The sequence below is a fragment of the Protomyces lactucae-debilis genome, assembly GCF_002105105.1.
Source record: "Protomyces lactucae-debilis strain 12-1054 chromosome Unknown BCR37scaffold_5, whole genome shotgun sequence".
Classification (NCBI taxonomy): domain Eukaryota; kingdom Fungi; phylum Ascomycota; class Taphrinomycetes; order Taphrinales; family Protomycetaceae; genus Protomyces; species Protomyces lactucae-debilis.
In genome coordinates this window covers 543088-559650 of record NW_024467997.1, presented here as the reverse complement: position 1 = coordinate 559650, position 16563 = coordinate 543088, and the positions used below count along the sequence as shown (strand labels likewise).

General features: G+C 50.1%; 9 protein-coding genes across 9 annotated transcripts; 7 read left to right on the top strand and 2 right to left on the bottom strand.

Moving 5' to 3' along the window:
- The first annotated feature begins 74 nt into the window (after nucleotides 1-74).
- On the top strand, nucleotides 75-1144 carry BCR37DRAFT_378106 (uncharacterized protein). Its single transcript, XM_040868968.1, has one exon. The coding sequence runs from the start codon at nucleotides 256-258 to the stop codon at nucleotides 748-750; it is 495 nt and encodes a 164-aa protein (XP_040726849.1). The 5' UTR covers nucleotides 75-255; the 3' UTR covers nucleotides 751-1144.
- Nucleotides 1145-4003: 2859 nt separating this feature from the next.
- BCR37DRAFT_257562 (galactose-proton symporter) lies at nucleotides 4004-6260 on the top strand. The gene has a single exon (XM_040866693.1). The coding sequence runs from the start codon at nucleotides 4345-4347 to the stop codon at nucleotides 6205-6207; it is 1863 nt and encodes a 620-aa protein (XP_040726848.1). The 5' UTR covers nucleotides 4004-4344; the 3' UTR covers nucleotides 6208-6260.
- Nucleotides 6261-7790: 1530 nt separating this feature from the next.
- BCR37DRAFT_386360 (uncharacterized protein) lies at nucleotides 7791-9095 on the bottom strand (the record flags this gene model as incomplete). The annotated part of the gene is made up of 1 exon (XM_040870434.1): nucleotides 7791-9095. One exon carries the CDS (start codon nucleotides 9093-9095, stop codon nucleotides 7791-7793), a length of 1305 nt encoding a protein of 434 aa, XP_040726847.1.
- BCR37DRAFT_378100 (uncharacterized protein) lies at nucleotides 8806-9775 on the top strand. Its single transcript, XM_040868967.1, has one exon. The coding sequence runs from the start codon at nucleotides 9260-9262 to the stop codon at nucleotides 9542-9544; it is 285 nt and encodes a 94-aa protein (XP_040726846.1). The 5' UTR covers nucleotides 8806-9259; the 3' UTR covers nucleotides 9545-9775.
- Nucleotides 9536-10766, top strand: BCR37DRAFT_257608 (uncharacterized protein). The gene has a single exon (XM_040866695.1). The coding sequence runs from the start codon at nucleotides 9975-9977 to the stop codon at nucleotides 10467-10469; it is 495 nt and encodes a 164-aa protein (XP_040726845.1). The 5' UTR covers nucleotides 9536-9974; the 3' UTR covers nucleotides 10470-10766.
- Nucleotides 10767-10840: 74 nt separating this feature from the next.
- Nucleotides 10841-11631, top strand: BCR37DRAFT_386358 (uncharacterized protein; the record flags this gene model as incomplete). Its single annotated transcript, XM_040870433.1, has 3 exons — nucleotides 10841-10882; nucleotides 10923-11573; nucleotides 11602-11631. 3 exons carry the CDS (start codon nucleotides 10841-10843, stop codon nucleotides 11629-11631), a joined length of 723 nt encoding a protein of 240 aa, XP_040726844.1.
- Nucleotides 11632-11688: 57 nt separating this feature from the next.
- On the bottom strand, nucleotides 11689-13196 carry BCR37DRAFT_257579 (ketoacyl synthase domain-containing protein). Its single transcript, XM_040866694.1, has 2 exons — nucleotides 11877-13196; nucleotides 11689-11837 (listed from the first exon to the last, which is right to left on the bottom strand). Exons 1-2 carry the CDS (start codon nucleotides 13118-13120, stop codon nucleotides 11795-11797), a joined length of 1287 nt encoding a protein of 428 aa, XP_040726843.1. The 5' UTR covers nucleotides 13121-13196; the 3' UTR covers nucleotides 11689-11794.
- A 716-nt stretch (nucleotides 13197-13912) lies between these two features.
- On the top strand, nucleotides 13913-15663 carry BCR37DRAFT_257517 (uncharacterized protein). Its single transcript, XM_040866692.1, has one exon. It carries the CDS (start codon nucleotides 14087-14089, stop codon nucleotides 15470-15472), a length of 1386 nt encoding a protein of 461 aa, XP_040726842.1. The 5' UTR covers nucleotides 13913-14086; the 3' UTR covers nucleotides 15473-15663.
- Nucleotides 15664-15880: 217 nt separating this feature from the next.
- Nucleotides 15881-16560, top strand: BCR37DRAFT_378094 (uncharacterized protein). The gene has a single exon (XM_040868966.1). It carries the CDS (start codon nucleotides 16205-16207, stop codon nucleotides 16460-16462), a length of 258 nt encoding a protein of 85 aa, XP_040726841.1. The 5' UTR covers nucleotides 15881-16204; the 3' UTR covers nucleotides 16463-16560.
- Nucleotides 16561-16563: the final 3 nt, after the last annotated feature.

Here is a 16563-nt window from a genome sequence, read left to right as displayed (position 1 = left end):
GGCACCTTATGCAAGGCATCCAGACGCTACTACTTCTTCTGATACAGCAACTGGGCACACGCAGCTTGTTCTCCGAGCTTGAAGTCCGTTGTGCGCGCACCGATGCCGACAAATGATGTCAGCGTCGACAACATCAAGAAGCAAACTTGATTCCAATCACCTTCTCTTGCCGTCTATAAGATGCAGTGGACGAAGCCAAGCTTCAAGCTACCAGAGGTACACGATGACGAGCTCTCGTGCAATGACTGACCAGCTATGCAGCCAGAATTTGAGTTTTTTTCTTTGGAATGCGACATGGAAGACTTTCATCCTGTTGGCAACGGCCCACATGGGAATAGAGCTACCGTCATCTTCAAAGGCGGTCGGTTCGAAGGTCCAAAGCTAAAAGGCACCATCTTGCCCGGTGGTGGAGACTGGGAGATTGTCGCTGATGACTCTACGGCTGTGAGTGCCATCCTGGCTTGCTGGATTGCACTGACTAGGCAGTTCTTGGATACGCGCTATAATCTCAAAACAGACGACGGTGCAATCATTTACCTCCGAACGACAGGCGTGCGGAAAGGTCCCAAGGATATTCTCGATAAGCTTGGTGAAGATGAGAGCATCACGGCGGACCAGTACTCGATGCGGCTAAGCCTTCAATTTGAGTGTGGCACAGACAAGTACGCTTGGCTTAACAAGACTGTTGGCTTTGCAGTGAGTGGTCGAAACGGTACGATGGTCATTTATGATGCCTATGCGCTTGTCTGAAATGATACAAGCTGGAGTCTTGTGGATATGGTCTGAGCAGGCCAGATACTGTGCGAAGCTTGCACCTCAACCTTCGCTAGTTCTGTCTATCCCGTAAGAACTTGTATTCATTGAGATTTCACATATGTAGAACTAAGCTACTAGACGAACGAGCACTCGAACAGAATGCGCGTGCTCTGTTGACTGCAAGCTGAGCATGACCTAGCATGATGAAGAGTCCTGAAGACATGTCGGCCAAGTGCCTGTTGTGTGAGTCGTGTGACTCGGTGTGAGTGATGGGATTTAGCTCTAAAAAAAGCTACGTCGTGCTCAGCTCAACTACTGTCCCCCATAATAAGAGGGAAGCGAAACAGAGAATCCAGCCACCCAAGGGTGCTCAGACTCTCCACGCCGGACAACGCATAGTGCCATAAGGCTGTTTGCTGGTCATAGAAGACACAGCTAGAGTATTCTCAGGTAGCGCCCGTTGACTTTGCTGATGACAGCGTTGACAATGCGCGACACGAAGGAGAGATGTTCTTTCGGTGGGTCGACAATGATTTGCATGATGTCGGCAGGGCTCGAGTCAGGCCAACGCAGCCGTATGTCCGCCAGTTGAGCTTCGTGGTCGCAGCATTCGAGCAGTGCATGCTGCAGAGTCTCCACAACATCGCCGGTCGGCTTGCATGCCGGGCAGGAGCGATCCAGCTCGTCATCCCTGTGTCTTCTCCCTCTATTGACCATGAGCTGGTCATTACTGCCGCGCATACGCGCAATCCATCTGCCAGCATATCCGTCCTGCATCTTGACATAAGGCCTTTGCTCCTTGAACTCCTCGAACGAGACTGGTGTAATGTGTCTGTATAGCGCGTTGTTGGCACATTCATGCACCCAGTTCTCATAGTGCGTCTTCCAGAGCGACTCAGTGAAGTCTTTGCGGCACGTTGGAGAGCCGAGAGTCGCACCGGAGCCATTGAGAAGTGTAGAGATCTGGCTGTACCACGTTTTGCCTGCAGTATCGTCTTGAGCGTTGATCTTGGCTTGTTCAAAAGCAAAATGGGCGAGGCGATTGTCGGTAAGGTTCTCCAGGTAGTCTGCAAAGCCAATGGCAATCTGCTTCCTCCTTTCTGCTACAGGCAGAATCGCCAGGTCCACAATAGCCAGCAGTCTTGCAGCATGACGCGTGAGGCCAAAGGTTTGACGACACCAGTCGGTCTGCACCTGCTGCATCGCTTTGAGGTCTTCCGACCCGCCATCAAACGAGATCTCGGCGCCAAAAATGACATGACAGTCGACGAAATTGAGGTAAAGCGTACGCAGTTCAGACAGGCACATGTGGCCAAAAACCTTGTCAAGTGAGCCTATTTGGAACCTACCAACTCTGGCGCGTTCCAGCATGCTAGCATTGTGTTTTGTGCTTGACCAGGTTGGCTTGCTGCTCAGGTGAATGCCTAAATACTTGTAGGAGGCACACTCTTGAATCAAGGCGCGAGGCGCTTCAGGCGTCCGCCCGGGCAAGGAGAGCTCAATTGCACCGAGTTTTGCTCTAATCTTCCCATGCAGGTGTACTTGGAACTGTGTCTTCTCGGTGTTGATGAGCATTCGATTCCGGCGGCACCATTCATGCGTCTGCAGCAACTTGTCGTTCAGGTCGTCCATAGAGTCAGACACCAATACAATGTCGTCTGCCAAGAACATGCAGCCAACTTCTCGGTCGGCCAATTTCGGTGTATGCGGGGAACTTGTCATCTCGAGGTCAGCCATGTAAATGTTGAAGAGAAGTGGTGATAGAACGTCGCCCTGAATGACGCCGTCATGGACGTCGAAGACCTCCGAATAACCATTGTCTGTCTGTATGCAAGCTTTCGTGTTTGTGTACAATGCCATGATGGCCGTCAGTAGTCGGCCCGTGAGGCCGTAATTCTTCAGCTTCTGCATGAGGACACGACGTTCAACCAAATCGAAAGCTTTCCTGAGGTCAACGAAACAGGTAAAAAGCGGCTTGCCGTCCTTCTTGTACGTTTCCTTGATGATTCTGAACGTGAAAGCATTGTCACATGTGCGAAAGGTCTTTCGAAAACCGCCTTGACAATCTGGAACGATACGTAATGCATTGCTCCATGCCGTCAGCTTGAAGTTTAGAATCGTCGTGAAGAGTTTTCTGAATATTGGTTGAAGCGTGACTCCTCTGTAGCTGTCTGCAACCGTCTTGAGACCCTTGTTCTTGTAGATTGGAACGATACGACCAAGGCCCCAAGATGCTGGGATAGAACCCGAATCCAGCATGTCATTGAACAAGTCCGCCACCTCTAGATCGTTCAGCCCTCTGACTTCTTGCACAGTTATGCCATCGAGACCAGGGGCAGAGCTCGTTTTCAGCATCTTCTTGGCAACTGCGACGTCAGCTGCAGACCAAACCATGCCTGCATGCGCCGTAGCGCACACAAAGTCCTGTACTGATGCGCCTCTCTTCCTTGCTGCTTCCACCTGCGATGCTACATTAGACGGGTTAGTAAGGAAACGCTCCATCTCCTCTTCATTGAATGTGCCTGACGGCAGATCGCCGAGAAGGTCCTTGAAATGTCTCAGAATCTCGCCATCATCCACGGGACAGCCCTTCTTCTTCTTTCCGATGGCCTCGAGTAGCTTGACATAGTATTCCCGCCTCCCCTGACACCAGACAGCCACTCCCGCCATTCCTTCTTCTGAAGCTTTCGCAGACGCTTGAGGCGCCGTTTGATATTCCTTCTTAGGCGCTGACACGCGGACTCAGTAAGCCTGCTGGATCGAGCGCCTTTCTCGTTCCGCTTCTGCTTCAAGAGCTTGCGCCATTCGCATAACTGTGGATCAGTAATGATGGTGTTGAAGCGAATCGCCTTAGGAGGAGCCTCAAGTTTGCCTGCGTCCGTGACCGCCTTCGCCCTAATGTCCATTTCATTCTTTTCCACCTGCGGCGCCGACCTCTTGACACTACGTACTGAACTATCTAAATCGAGCATAACATCCATGACGACCGTGACACACGCGTGATCTGATAGGCTGAAGTCATCCGGGTCCCGTATGTCAAACTTGGCGATCTGCTTGCGAACATCTGGGGTAGCGATCGCATAGTCGATTGTCGAGTATAACCTGCTAGTCACCAAGGTGGCAGTCGCAGAATCATTCTTGGTGACATGAGTTGGTCGTGTAACCGCATCTCCGAGCGATCCATCATCATTGAGTACGGACGCCTGGAAATCCTCGCAAAATTTGAGTGGTCTGAGTCGTCTTACTCACAGACAGTCACTTTGCCACAAAAGGATCGGCGACGGGATTATGGCGATGGCTTGAGATCCAGCCTGCAGTCGAGGGCGGCGATTGGTCAATGCAGCCGGGCCGCCTGGAGGAAACTTCTTTTTTGTTCCTGCGCAGAGGGAGATGAAACAGATGGACACCTACTTTGCTCCCCACACTTTATGGGGCCAATCAGGGGCCAAAGTGCGGCAACAACCAGCGGTCTTCAGGAGCAGAGTCACAAGAAGCAAGAGAGAACACTCACATGGGCCCACTGGAGATCCCCGTGTATATAAAGACCAGGTCCCCGCCTCGTCCTGTTCATAAATAACATCCATCTTCATGGACAGAGACGCCATCAAGCAGTCGCACGACGCAGATGTCGTGCATGATGAAAAGCTTCATCAGGAGACAACGCCAGAGGAAGGCGTCGCCGGTCGTGTGCAAAATCCACTTGCACATCTGACTCAGGAGCAGCTCCTCTCCGACGTCGACGCCTTTTGCGCAGAGAACGAGCTGAGCGATCTCGCAGACGATATCCGTCGCGGCGCACTCGTTGCACAATCCCCGCATGATTTTGGTCATGTCAACTTGACTACGGAGGAGCGCGACCATATCCAGCGCGAAGTCACACACCGATGGAAACATCCTTTGGCACTCTATGTCACCATCATCGTCTGTTCCATCGGCGCGGCCGTCCAGGGATGGGACCAAACAGGTTCCAATGGCGCCAATTTGTCATTCCCGCAGGAATTTGGTATCGGCAGTGACAGCGACTACGACACTTGGATTGTCGGTCTTGTCAACGCTGGTCCATACATTGGTTCTGCATTCCTTGGCTGCTGGCTGTCTGACCCGCTCAACCTGTTCATCGGCCGACGTGGTACTATCTTTGTGGCTGCCATCTTTTGCATTCTCACACCCATTGGTGGAGCTCTTGCACAGACCTGGGAGGAACTTTTGGCCACACGTTTGCTGATGGGTATCGGCATGGGACTCAAAGGCTCATGCGTCCCCATCTTTGCTGCAGAGAACTCTCCACCACTCATCAGAGGTGCCTTGGTCATGTCTTGGCAGATGTGGACCGCTTTTGGCATCTTTCTTGGTTTCTGCGCCAATCTGTGCGTCTACAACTCTAGCATTGCCTGGCGTCTTCAAATTGGATCAGCCTTTTTACCTGCAGTGCCCCTTGCAATCGGAATCTACTTTTGTCCGGAATCCCCGCGTTGGTATATCAAGAACCACAAATACAGAAAGGCATACCAATCTCTTTTGCGCTTGCGAAACCACAAGATTCAGGCTGCTCGAGACCTTTACTACATTAAAGCGCAAATTGAGGAAGAACAGGCAATCGTCGGCAAGCATGGCAATTCTTTCACGCGTTTTGTCGAACTGTTCACCGTTCCTCGAGTCAGGCGAGCTACTCAGGCTGCCTTTACTGTCATGTTGGCACAACAGATGTGTGGCATCAACATTATTGCCTTCTACAGTTCTACAGTGTTTGCAGAAGCTGGTGCGGGTCGTCTTGAAGCACTGCTTGCCTCTTGGGGTTTCGGTCTTGTCAACTTTGTTTTCGCGTGGCCCGCCATTTGGACAATCGACACCTTTGGCCGACGATCTCTCTTGCTCTTCACCTTCCCAAACATGGCCTGGTGTCTCGTGGCAGCCGGTGGTTCGTTTGCTATTGGTGGCGTTTACTGCGGTGACACGGGTTCTTGCCCAACTGCACACTTGGCACTTGTGGCATTGTTCATCTACCTCTTTGCAGCATTCTACTCTCCAGGTGAGGGACCTGTGCCATTCACCTACTCGGCAGAAGTCTTCCCCTTGTCGCACCGAGAAACAGGTATGGGCTTCGCCGTTGCAACTTGTCTCTTTTGGGCAGCCGTCCTCTCCATCACCTTCCCACGCATGCTGGCAGCCTTTGGCCCACTTGGCTCATTCATGTTCTACGCTGGTCTCAATATGCTTGCCTTTGTCATGATTTTCTTCCTTGTCCCAGAAACGAAGCAGAGGACACTTGAAGAACTCGATTACGTCTTTGCTGTGCCAACACGTACGTTTGCACGATACCAATTGTTCACTGCGTTGCCGTACTGGTTCAAGAAGACGATTTTGAGGCGACACCCAGCACCTGTCAGGCCGTTGTATGACTTTGACGAGTCTATGGCGTCTAATTTGCAGAAGCAGACACAGAAGGCATAGAACCTGTTTTGTATCCTTAGCTTAGATTTATTGAATCATGTCGACTCCTATCTTGGTGTTCAGCATAGGGTTCCTTGAACTACCTTCCTACGATGTTCCCAGCGCTTCTTTGAGACAAAATACAGTGGCATGGGCTGCCTTACATGCAGGCTGATGCATCATATGGGATTCCTGTTCGCGTCATCTGAATACTGCTCATCTCATAGCCCTAGAAACAGTCGCGACCGCAGTCGTTCTCTTGACCCAAACGTCTCCTGCAGCGTGTGTAGAGTCACCTGAAGAAGTTTGCTCAAAAGAGCTGCTAGCTTGAATCAACAGTCGTTCAGCTGCGCTGTGCATAGGAACGAAAATGCTTACTACCCTTCAATATCTGCCATTGAGCACGCTCAAGCTACGATGCAAACTTGGAAAGCCTGACTTTCTTGTCTGCTCAACAGCGCGAGCTTCTCTGATGCTGCTCTAGTGCGCTTCATTCATCTCACAATACAGTTGTTGCCGAGGCAGTGTACGTTGCGATTGCAATTGACTGCACGTTCACCCTTCCATCCACAATCTTGTTTCATGCACAATGTCTCATGAGCTGCGCGTTTATTGGAAAAACTTGACTGAAGTCTAAAAGCCAGAAGCGTCAGTTGGTCGTCTAAACATGCTTGCTCCCTGCGCAAGTGTGACGCACGTTCACGTCGCCCAAGCTGACATCTTACAAACGCTCCAGGTTTGTCGGCCGGACATAATGAGCAGTGTTTGTGAGACGCGCTTCTCAGTTCCAGACATCTGGAATTGCTATCATCTACTACAGAAGCACCGTTGCAGATTCAAGACTGGCTGCACTCTCGCTCATCAGCAGATCTACTGGCATTTCAATCACCTGAAGATCGCATTGCTCTGTTGTATTCTACAATACAAGAACGACCATGTAGGCAGCCCACTTGGTCTGTTCTTCCAGCTCAAAGTCTCAGGAGATATCATATTGACGGTCTGCCTGCGCATCAGCGGCTGCTCCACAGATCCTCCCAAGCCTTTCTGAGACAAAGCAACCGCAAGCAGTCATTCGAATGAGCTCAGCAACTGGCTATGAGACGTGAGCGTGCCAAGATGGATACATGCAACAACCTCATTCGCCATTTCGCCTCTTGCCGCTAATTAATGCTCATCAACAGGATTCCTTGTCATCCCATGTGCCGCTCTTGCTAAGTCGCCACATGAAGGAAGTATCCGCAAGCATTGTCTACCAGGAAACCTTAACAAGCATCGTTTACCCTTTCTGCGTCGACAGAACTTGGCGAGGACGTTTTAAAGATCAATCCTTGCTTTCGAAACCTTTCATCTCAAGGTTTTGAAGAGACAATCACTAATGACCGTGGAAGATATTTGACTCGCGGGTTGCTATCCAAATGATGACTCCAAGGCATATTGCCAGAGCAATATTTTGTCTTGAAAGATTTGGCAATCACTGAGACAGTGTTTATGCCTATAGCTAAAGTTTATGAAGATTTCACGTTCTATGTCGACAAATTCTATCTTGTATGCCTTGGGTCTTCAACTGCGCTTCATTCCAAGTCCAGCTGTGACTAGTTTCCGAATCAGAGACGCCCACACGGAGGGTCGTCTGAAGCTGGAGCGGCTGGAAAATCATCAAAGTTGAAGTACTGGTCAATCGAAACATCGTTGTCACAAAACTCTGGTTGGGCCTGACTCGTCTGATGTTCCGTTGCGCTCGACTGACCCACCCATGAACACTGACCAAGTCCAGCCGCAGTCAGTTGGCCTGAACCACTGGTTGTGCCTGCATGCATTGGCCAGTCATGATCGACGTTACGGCATTGCAAGTCCGTTTCCGAGGACAGCATACCTGCGGAATAGATCTGGTTTTGGATATAGTGATGGATAGCGTAACTTTGCTGAATCCTGGCTTCCTGACTTTCTGCAACTTGTACGGTTTCCGTTGGCTGAAGAAGTGGAGGACACGCGCCAAATTTATGAAGGTGACCCTTCTGGCTGGATTTACTGCAGTAACACAATTGCTTGCATGTGCAGTCAATGTCCTCCTTCGAGACCTCGATTTCATCCCGGCTCGGAGCATACCAATGAGCGTCGGGAAATTTCGACGAAAATAATGCAGAGTTTGCAAGGAACTCCGAAATCTGCTGCGGATGACATGTTATCTGCACCATTGGGATTCCGCGAATCGTTTCGGTTGGCAAGGGGGATACCAAATCTGAAAGTGAATACTGTGTTGAGAACTCCGATAGTTGGTATTTTTCCTTGTCTTCCCTATCCATGCGGACCGCAGCTGGCATCCATATATTGTGAAAAAAGAGACTGATCTCGCAAAGACAAGTGGTAGGGTGAGGGCAGGGCCCGGAGGGTGGAACAGAATTGGGCAGAGCCATAGATATGGTCTCGGAAAGTTCAACAGACGATTGAAAGCAAGACCCAGATTTCTTTCGATTCTTTGACACCTGTGTCGAAACTTCACTTTTGTATGCTTTGCCGCGTAGCTTACAGTACTCTGAGCATATTTCCTCCACCGGCTTCGATTGTGACTCTATGCAAAACTTATGCAGCTGCTTTGAGCCGGTGGGAAAGTGAATCCTTCTGAAAGTTGCATTGTAACACTTTCGCTTAACTTCTGCGCCATCTGCATCGAAGAAACGTGGAAGAGCCATAGGGTTTTTGACAGCTGGAGGATTACCCGAAGAGCCTCCGGTCGGAAGGAGAGCTTTCGTGGAACTGCTTCCCTGACTCTTCTTGTGATTGGCACCGCTAGACTTCACTGCAGCTGCCTTGGCATCAGTTTCGTGGATCCACGAAGTACTCAAGATAATTGCGCAGATAGTGATGACGGCGCTGGCTGACAACTTTGCGAAAATCTGCTGTGGCCACATGAGTCTTGTTGCAATGCTGAAACTTGTCTTCTGGTCTTCAGTTGCGGTTCGCCTAGAAGTACAATTGCAATGTTCAAGCGTTATATGACATTTGCGGCTCAGGAGGTTACAGTTGTCGCGCACGTGTCAATTACCTATATCGCAATCCAAGGAGACGATTTCGCATGGCCATATGTCACCTGTTGAACGCGTGGATTCTATGGACATATGCCTATACACGTGGGGCAATGTCTCAAAAGGTCTTTGCATCCACTGTCTATGTATCGAAGAATGAAGTAGAAACCTGGATGGTTGATCGGGCCTTAGTAGAATGGAGAACAAGACAGCAATATACTGTATACTTATGCCTGCCAGGGTTCAAAAAGAGACAGATAACGGAGAGAGGAAGGAGAGCGCAGGTGCTGGCTGACGTAGATTTGAGTGTCTTTCTGAGAGGTTTCAACAATTAGTTAGACATTAGTGAAGCTTGTGTCTTCATGAGATGGACGACCGCAATATAGCGAGAGACTGAGTCACCAACTACATGGCTCCGATGAAGCCTAGTCCATGCAAAGACATGACTGTGACTATGCAGCTACACTCGTCTGGCCAGATTCCAGTGGCTCAGAACCGGTTGATATTGAGCCGCAGAATGACAATGAAGACAGCAGACGTTGATGATCTAATCTGAGAAATCTGATTAGTAGTTGTCTTTGTGTCAAGTTGCGATGTTGCGTGGAACTTATTCGAGCTTTATGGTTGAAGAAAGTCAATTTGCAGTTGCGATCTGGAGTGGTCAATCAAGTACACAGTAACCTACAAACACCACGCGCAATTGCTCTGAGCGCGAACTCAGATGCTCTTTCGAGGCTACTAGACAAAGATCGCATCACGCTCGCCATGCCCGAAGCGAGAATGTCCTCAGCGCGATCGACCTTGGAAGAAACGACACTGCTCCTGAACAGGATACAGGACGATGTACTGGCTGCCCTTCAGAAGACTCAATCGGGCGCGCAGGAAGCAGAAGCTTCGCAGACGGCCTTGCTCCTCAAGAAGAGCCTATTTTATGTGGATGATGCCCTGTATGATGCACGCATTGCCATCCAGACGGCCATCAATGCGCTTGAGACTGAAGACACGGTGTCAGATTTCCATTGTGTCCCACCAGCAGGGTATACTCAGAGACACTCGCCAGCTGAGTCACTGCAAGATGATGCAGCAGGGCAAAGCAAGGAGAAGCCAATGGAGATAGATGCCGCTTGCCAGAGAGGGAGCAATGACACCTTGGTCACGACTGAGCATCAAGGAAACCAGCAGGAAGAAGATTACAACCTGCTTGACCATGTCGAGGACTTGACAAAGCTGCAAGAGCTCATCCTTGTGGGCTACGATTGATGGTTCTCGCGCATCAAGCTGGTAAGCTTCACAAGTAGTTGAGTAGACGATTTCAGAGAACATTGGCGGTTTCTGCCTCGATAGCACATCTCTCTGTATCTCTACGGGCATGAATTTTAAAGCACGAGGCCTCAAGATAGCGTGACAACATTTTAGAATGTACTTGTACATCTGCAGCTTTCTGGCAGGCAACGATAGCTTGTCCATCCTTCAGTAGCCAGTACAGGCCGAGGTGATGACTAGGTAGAGACAAATATCCCAATCTGAGGTCGTCGTTGAACGGGAGTGAGTCAAAGTCGAAGTCGAGGTTGAGCAGACAGCAACGACGCGACAAGCAGCCAAGTACGCATTCACTCCATCTACGAGACAGAATGGCAGAGCCGCAGAAGGGCACAGGCCTCGACACTCTCCGTGTAAGGATCAAGGAGCTTTGCATGTAGGCTAACTCTCCAGGACGGCATCATCATCCCCGCCGGCCTCGTTATCGTCGGCACACTCATTGTCAAACCGCAATGGATCATCTACTCCATCCTCCTGGTCGCTGGTCTTGTCTTTGCGAAGTTCTACCGCGGGAGGACACGTACCGTGCTCAAGAAAGACGTCTATCAAAACTTTGAGCTTGTTGAAAAGATTGACATGTCGCCCAACACGGCGCTGTATCGATTCGCTTTGCCCCGCAAGCATGATATCCTCGGATTGCCGATTGGTCAGCACATTACAATTGCTTGTCAAATCAATGGCAAGGAGATCGCTCGGTCTTATACGCCATCCAGTTCAGATGACGACAAGGGCTTCTTTGATCTCATTGTCAAGTCTTATCCTACGGGCAATGTCTCCAAGTACCTTGGTGAGATGCAGCTTCATCAGACAATCAAGGTCAAAGGACCAAAAGGGCAAATGCACTATACACCCAACATGTGTCGCGCACTTGGCATGATTGCGGGTGGCACGGGTATCACGCCCTGTCTCCAAATCATCCGTGCTATCCTCGAAAACCCAGATGACAAAACCAAAGTCTCCCTCATCTATGCCAACGTCAACGAGCAAGACATTATTCTGCGTGATGAGTTGGATGAACTCGCGCAAAAGTACAGCAACTTCGAGGTGTACCATGTCTTGAATAACCCACCAGAAGGATGGAAGCAAGGAACAGGGTTTGTGACCACAGACATCATCAAGCAAAAGTGCCCAGCACCAGCCGATGACATCAAGTTGCTGATGTGTGGGCCACCACCCATGATGACGGCCATGAAGAAAGTTGCCGAATCCCTTGGCTACGAAAAGGCCAGGGCCGTGTCCAAGTTGAACGACCAAGTCTTTTGCTTCTAAAACTTGGAGAAGCAGAGCGATGCATTGGTCCCGCCGAATCTATCGTTAGCTTCCTGATAGACCTGGATGTAGCATTACCCAAAACTGTTGGTCAGTGCATGCTTAATCTCTTTGCGTTGTGCCTCGTTGGGTACATAGTTGCAGTTGAATTCTGGATCATCGATATTGTGCAAGTTGCGTGTCGGAGGAAGAATGCCGTGATGTAGTGCCAAGATGGTAAAGATGCTTTCAACTGCACCTGCTGCGCCCAGCAAGTGTCCCAAAGCTCCTTTACAGCTAGAGACGTTGATATGCTTAGCGTGGCTGTGGCCTCCATCGCCGAGCAAAACTGACTTGATGGCTCTGTTCTCTGCAATATCGCCAAGATGTGTAGACGTTGCATGCGCATTGACATACTCAACTTGACTCGGCTTGAGCCCCGCATGCCGGAGTGCGTTCTTCATGGCGCGTGCAGCACCATCACCATGCTCATGCGGTGCTGTCATGTGATGCGCATCTCCAGAAAGGCCATATCCACTGACCTCTGCGTAAATACGTGCGCCTCTGGCTTTAGCATGGTCGAGCGACTCGAGTACCACCACACCACTGCCTTCGCCCATGACGAAGCCACAACGATCCTTGTCGAATGGTCTAGAGGCTAATTCTGGGTCATCGTTGAAGTTTGTAGCGAGTGATTTGGCGCGTGCAAAACCCGCAAGAGCGAGTGGATGCATGGATGCCTCGGCACCACCAGCCAGCATGACATCTGCATCGCCAAATTGAATGAAGCGAGATGCATCGCCAATCGAATGGTTGCCTGTTGTACATGCAGTCGACGCGCTGTGGTGCGGCCCCCTCAGACCATACTTGATGGAAAGGTGACCAGCTGCCATATTGATGAGGAGGCGAGGGACAAACAGTGGCGAGACTTTACGGAAGCCTCCGCTGTTGAAGGCGAGGCTTGTGTCATAGACATCATCAAATGAGCCAATACCAGAGCCAAGACAGACACCTGTTCTTTCACGCTCAAGATCTGTAGCTGGACGCCAGCCAGCATCGTCGAGCGCTTGATGTGCAGCAGAGACTGCGTATTGAGTGAAGAGCGCCATACTGCGACCCTCTCCACGAGCAAGGATTCCGTCTGTGTTCCATTCACCAGGTCCAGTGCCACGAGGCACAATGGCACCAACAGTAGATGGCAGACTTGCGTAAGCATCATTGCCATCGTGGCCAATAAGCGACTTGATGCCAGAGTGGCCAGCAATGAGTCTTTCCCAAGCATACTTTACACCAGAGCCCAACGGCGTGACTAGACCGACTCCAGTGACCACAACACGCTTCATCAATTCTTAGAATAGCTGAGACGTTGACAGATGAGAAGGTCCAAGTGCATCAGTGCAGCAATGCAGCTGGATGAAGACGTCAATGCTGCCGCCGTGGTTAGTGCGTGACTCTTCAGATGACACCAAGAACCGTCACGCCAATTTTCAAACGCAACATTAGATGCAATCTAATCTTCTATATATCTACAAGGCCCCAAGATGTGAGTATGGGCGCCTTGTTAGCTAAATCATACATCGTCATGTTGCTTGTCGAGCATCACTTTTGGCAGACCAACGGAAGCAGAGAAGAAAAGGGTCCTCTGAGCAGTCTGCCGGAGGAGGCCATTGTGGATCTTACTCTGGACCAAGCTTTACTACCTTAACATTGATATTGCAATATCGATAGTCCTGTCGCCAGATCCGTGGATGGAGCTTCGGGACAAGTTGGACAACAACGAGCTGCTCACGAGAAGTGAGCTGCCAGACTACCTAAGAGGGCTAGATCATCTCCTTGAGCTTTGTTCCCTGACGCCAAAAGCTGCAAGGACTCCCAATTCAATGCTCTCTTGGCTGTACTCCTGCCTCACTACAATAAATTTTCAGTCAACAGGCGACTGCGCAAGCTCAAGCTTAAGATGAAGGCCTGATCTACATCTGTCTAAGAGCTGATTATCTAAGCGGCAGCTGCTATGGCACTAGTCCGCATCCTTTGATACGGAACGCTACAGGCCCACAGCAGACTAAAAGCCATGCGCGGGCCCCCTGAGTCGCGTGAATGGCCGGATACGACCTACGCATGGAGCTGCTCCAGGATACCACCTCCTCCTTTGTCTCGCCAGACAGGCTCATGTACTTGCGATGTAAACTTCATGCCAGATGGTGTATTCGAACACGTCTGCTCGCACCTACCTCTTGTGTGCTAACAACTGAATCTCTTCTCAAGAGTCTCACACGCTTCCGCCGCTGCCATCAATCAGCATTGCGAAGATGCATATTCGCGACTCCTCATCACTGATGACATTCACGTTCACACTTCTTTCACTCTTGTTATTGGTGATGCACCTGGAGCTGCAGCATGCAGCAGCCGAAGCTGGCAGACCCAAAGGTCAAAGCTCCATTCGTGGACAGGGAGGAGCTGTAGACTCGCAAAGCAAAAAGCGCGGTCGCCCAAAAGGACAGTCGGCGAAAGTTAGAGGCAGCACCTCAGCGACCATATCACTGGGTCCACCTGCAAAAGAAGGCATTGACTACTTTCCACGTGCTGCAGCCGGTGAGGCGCGCAAATGCTACAGTGCAACGTTCTTGGTCCAGCATGTCCACCCATTTACGATACCCTGCGCGATGGACAAGGCACAACACCAACACTACACGACGAACGTATGTGAATCTTGGTGTCGCAAGGAACATGAAACTTATAACGCCTCGCAAACCACCTCCATCATTAAGCAGGTTGCAGTTGACAGATGCATCCAGAGCTTCAACGTTCATATTACGAAAGAAACTGTCTCTGACATGACTACCGATATTACGCAATCTTGTGCTTCTTTCAAGTGTCAGTGTACATTATCCAATTACCTGGAGCGTATCAAGATGCCACGTTTGCGTTACAAAGGTAAATCTGTTGAGCTATCGCCTCTCAGACCAAAGTTTTACTGGGGAGGCGTTCCAGCACTGTTCGGTGACCCTTCAGAAGAAGGCAAAGCGGCGAGGTATTGTCATTACGAAGACTTTTTCGAGTCAGTTGGGTGGATGTCGGATATCACGGATCCTGCGACAGGCAAAACGGCAACAGTCAAGTGGGAGGTCCAGGTTGTTGTCAATGACCAAAATCTACCATGCGACATGATCGATTGGGATTGGTATTGCACTTGTAGGCGAGTGGCACATTCAAACAAACACTACTTTGCGCCTGGACGATGCATAGATGGTCACAAATCGCCCAAATTTGGTCCATCGACAGAGCAATGCCTGGTTCCTGCTGGGCACCGAAACACTAATGCCAACCATGTGGCTCACGCAGACGCATCGACTTCAGGCCAGGCAGCATTGGCAAGCAACATCGCGGAGTCTTTCACCTCAGATCAGCAAATGACTTCACTTGAATTGGAGGAATGGTTAGGAAATCTCTATGACGTGGAGAAGGATCTACAGAATGGACTACCAGTGGATTGGAGCATCCTGAAAATACAGTCCTGCAATATCCCTGATCTCGACAATCTCCCAGGATCCAATCAATCAAGCGAGGAAGTATGCGTTGCTCCGACCCATGCGGTACAGAGAAAAGAGCGTCAAGAGGAAGGACATGATGACAATCAAGGTGTTGACTCTGCCGGCCAAGGTAAAGCTGTCTTGCCTGCCCGGGCGTTCATCTAGAAAATGTCTCTCTTCTGCGGCTGCGGATCATTGAACTTATGCTTAGTCTTGGCATTCAGCATCCTCGGATAAGCCTGCTGTGGGAAGTGATGCTCTTCTGTCAAGCCATTTGCTATCTTTATCTTTCAAGACTCGCTTTCATTGTTCAGCGTGACGAACGCATTTGATCTAGTTGAAGTGTCGCACTTGATCAGCTACGAATGTCGTAGTATTCGTTTTTTTTTATCCACAGGTGACGAAGTCCACTTCTAAGTCGGGAGAGCTTGCCAAGGATTTCATTCGGCTTCGAATGCTCAGAAATCAATTCAGATTCAGACACCTATAGCTACTGAGTCAGGGTCTCGAACAAGTCACACAAGTGAACGAAACGTGATCTGCGGCAGGAGAAGAGCTTCAAGGTGCAGTAATGAGTCATAAGGATAGAAAGATGAATGCACAAAACCTAGAAGATGTATAACCAATGCGGGAGAGTAATGGATGACGCAAAGTGATGACAAAGAGGAATTGAAGATGAGACAATTGGAGCAGAAATCCTTCACCCGCGCCAAGCATGTAAGAAAGAGCGTTTCCTTCAACGCATCTTAAGAAGGATGCTGTTAAAGGTGCTGTGAACGACCCTTTGTGCCCTGCGCTGTGGCATGGCATGATCGTGCGTGTTGAATGATGAGATAGCGGAAAAGTGATGAAATACAACAATGCTGTTCATGCCATAGGTAAGAGGTGAAAGAGATAATGTCGTTGCGCTGGAGACCAGTGAAGTCATCGCCAGACTGGAGCTTGATAAAATTCAGCCAGATGCTGAGTCGGTGGCATACCCTGTCCAAACACACTGATGGATTGTTGTTGACTGGCGTGATTTGTAGTGTGCCCAGTCCTGCAGCGCCCGTATGCGCATGCTATCCCATCAATGGACCTGATGGATCGTTTTCAAGGATCCAAAAGGCAAGGAAGTCGAGTCGTCGGTGTGTTGTGCTCGACGCTCGTTTGTGAAGTTGGACTTGAGTATTTTGATGGAACTAGCCACTGTGGGCACTCTTCGACTCTCAGCCAGCTACAGACTACAGCACAACTCATGGTCATCGCACATGCCT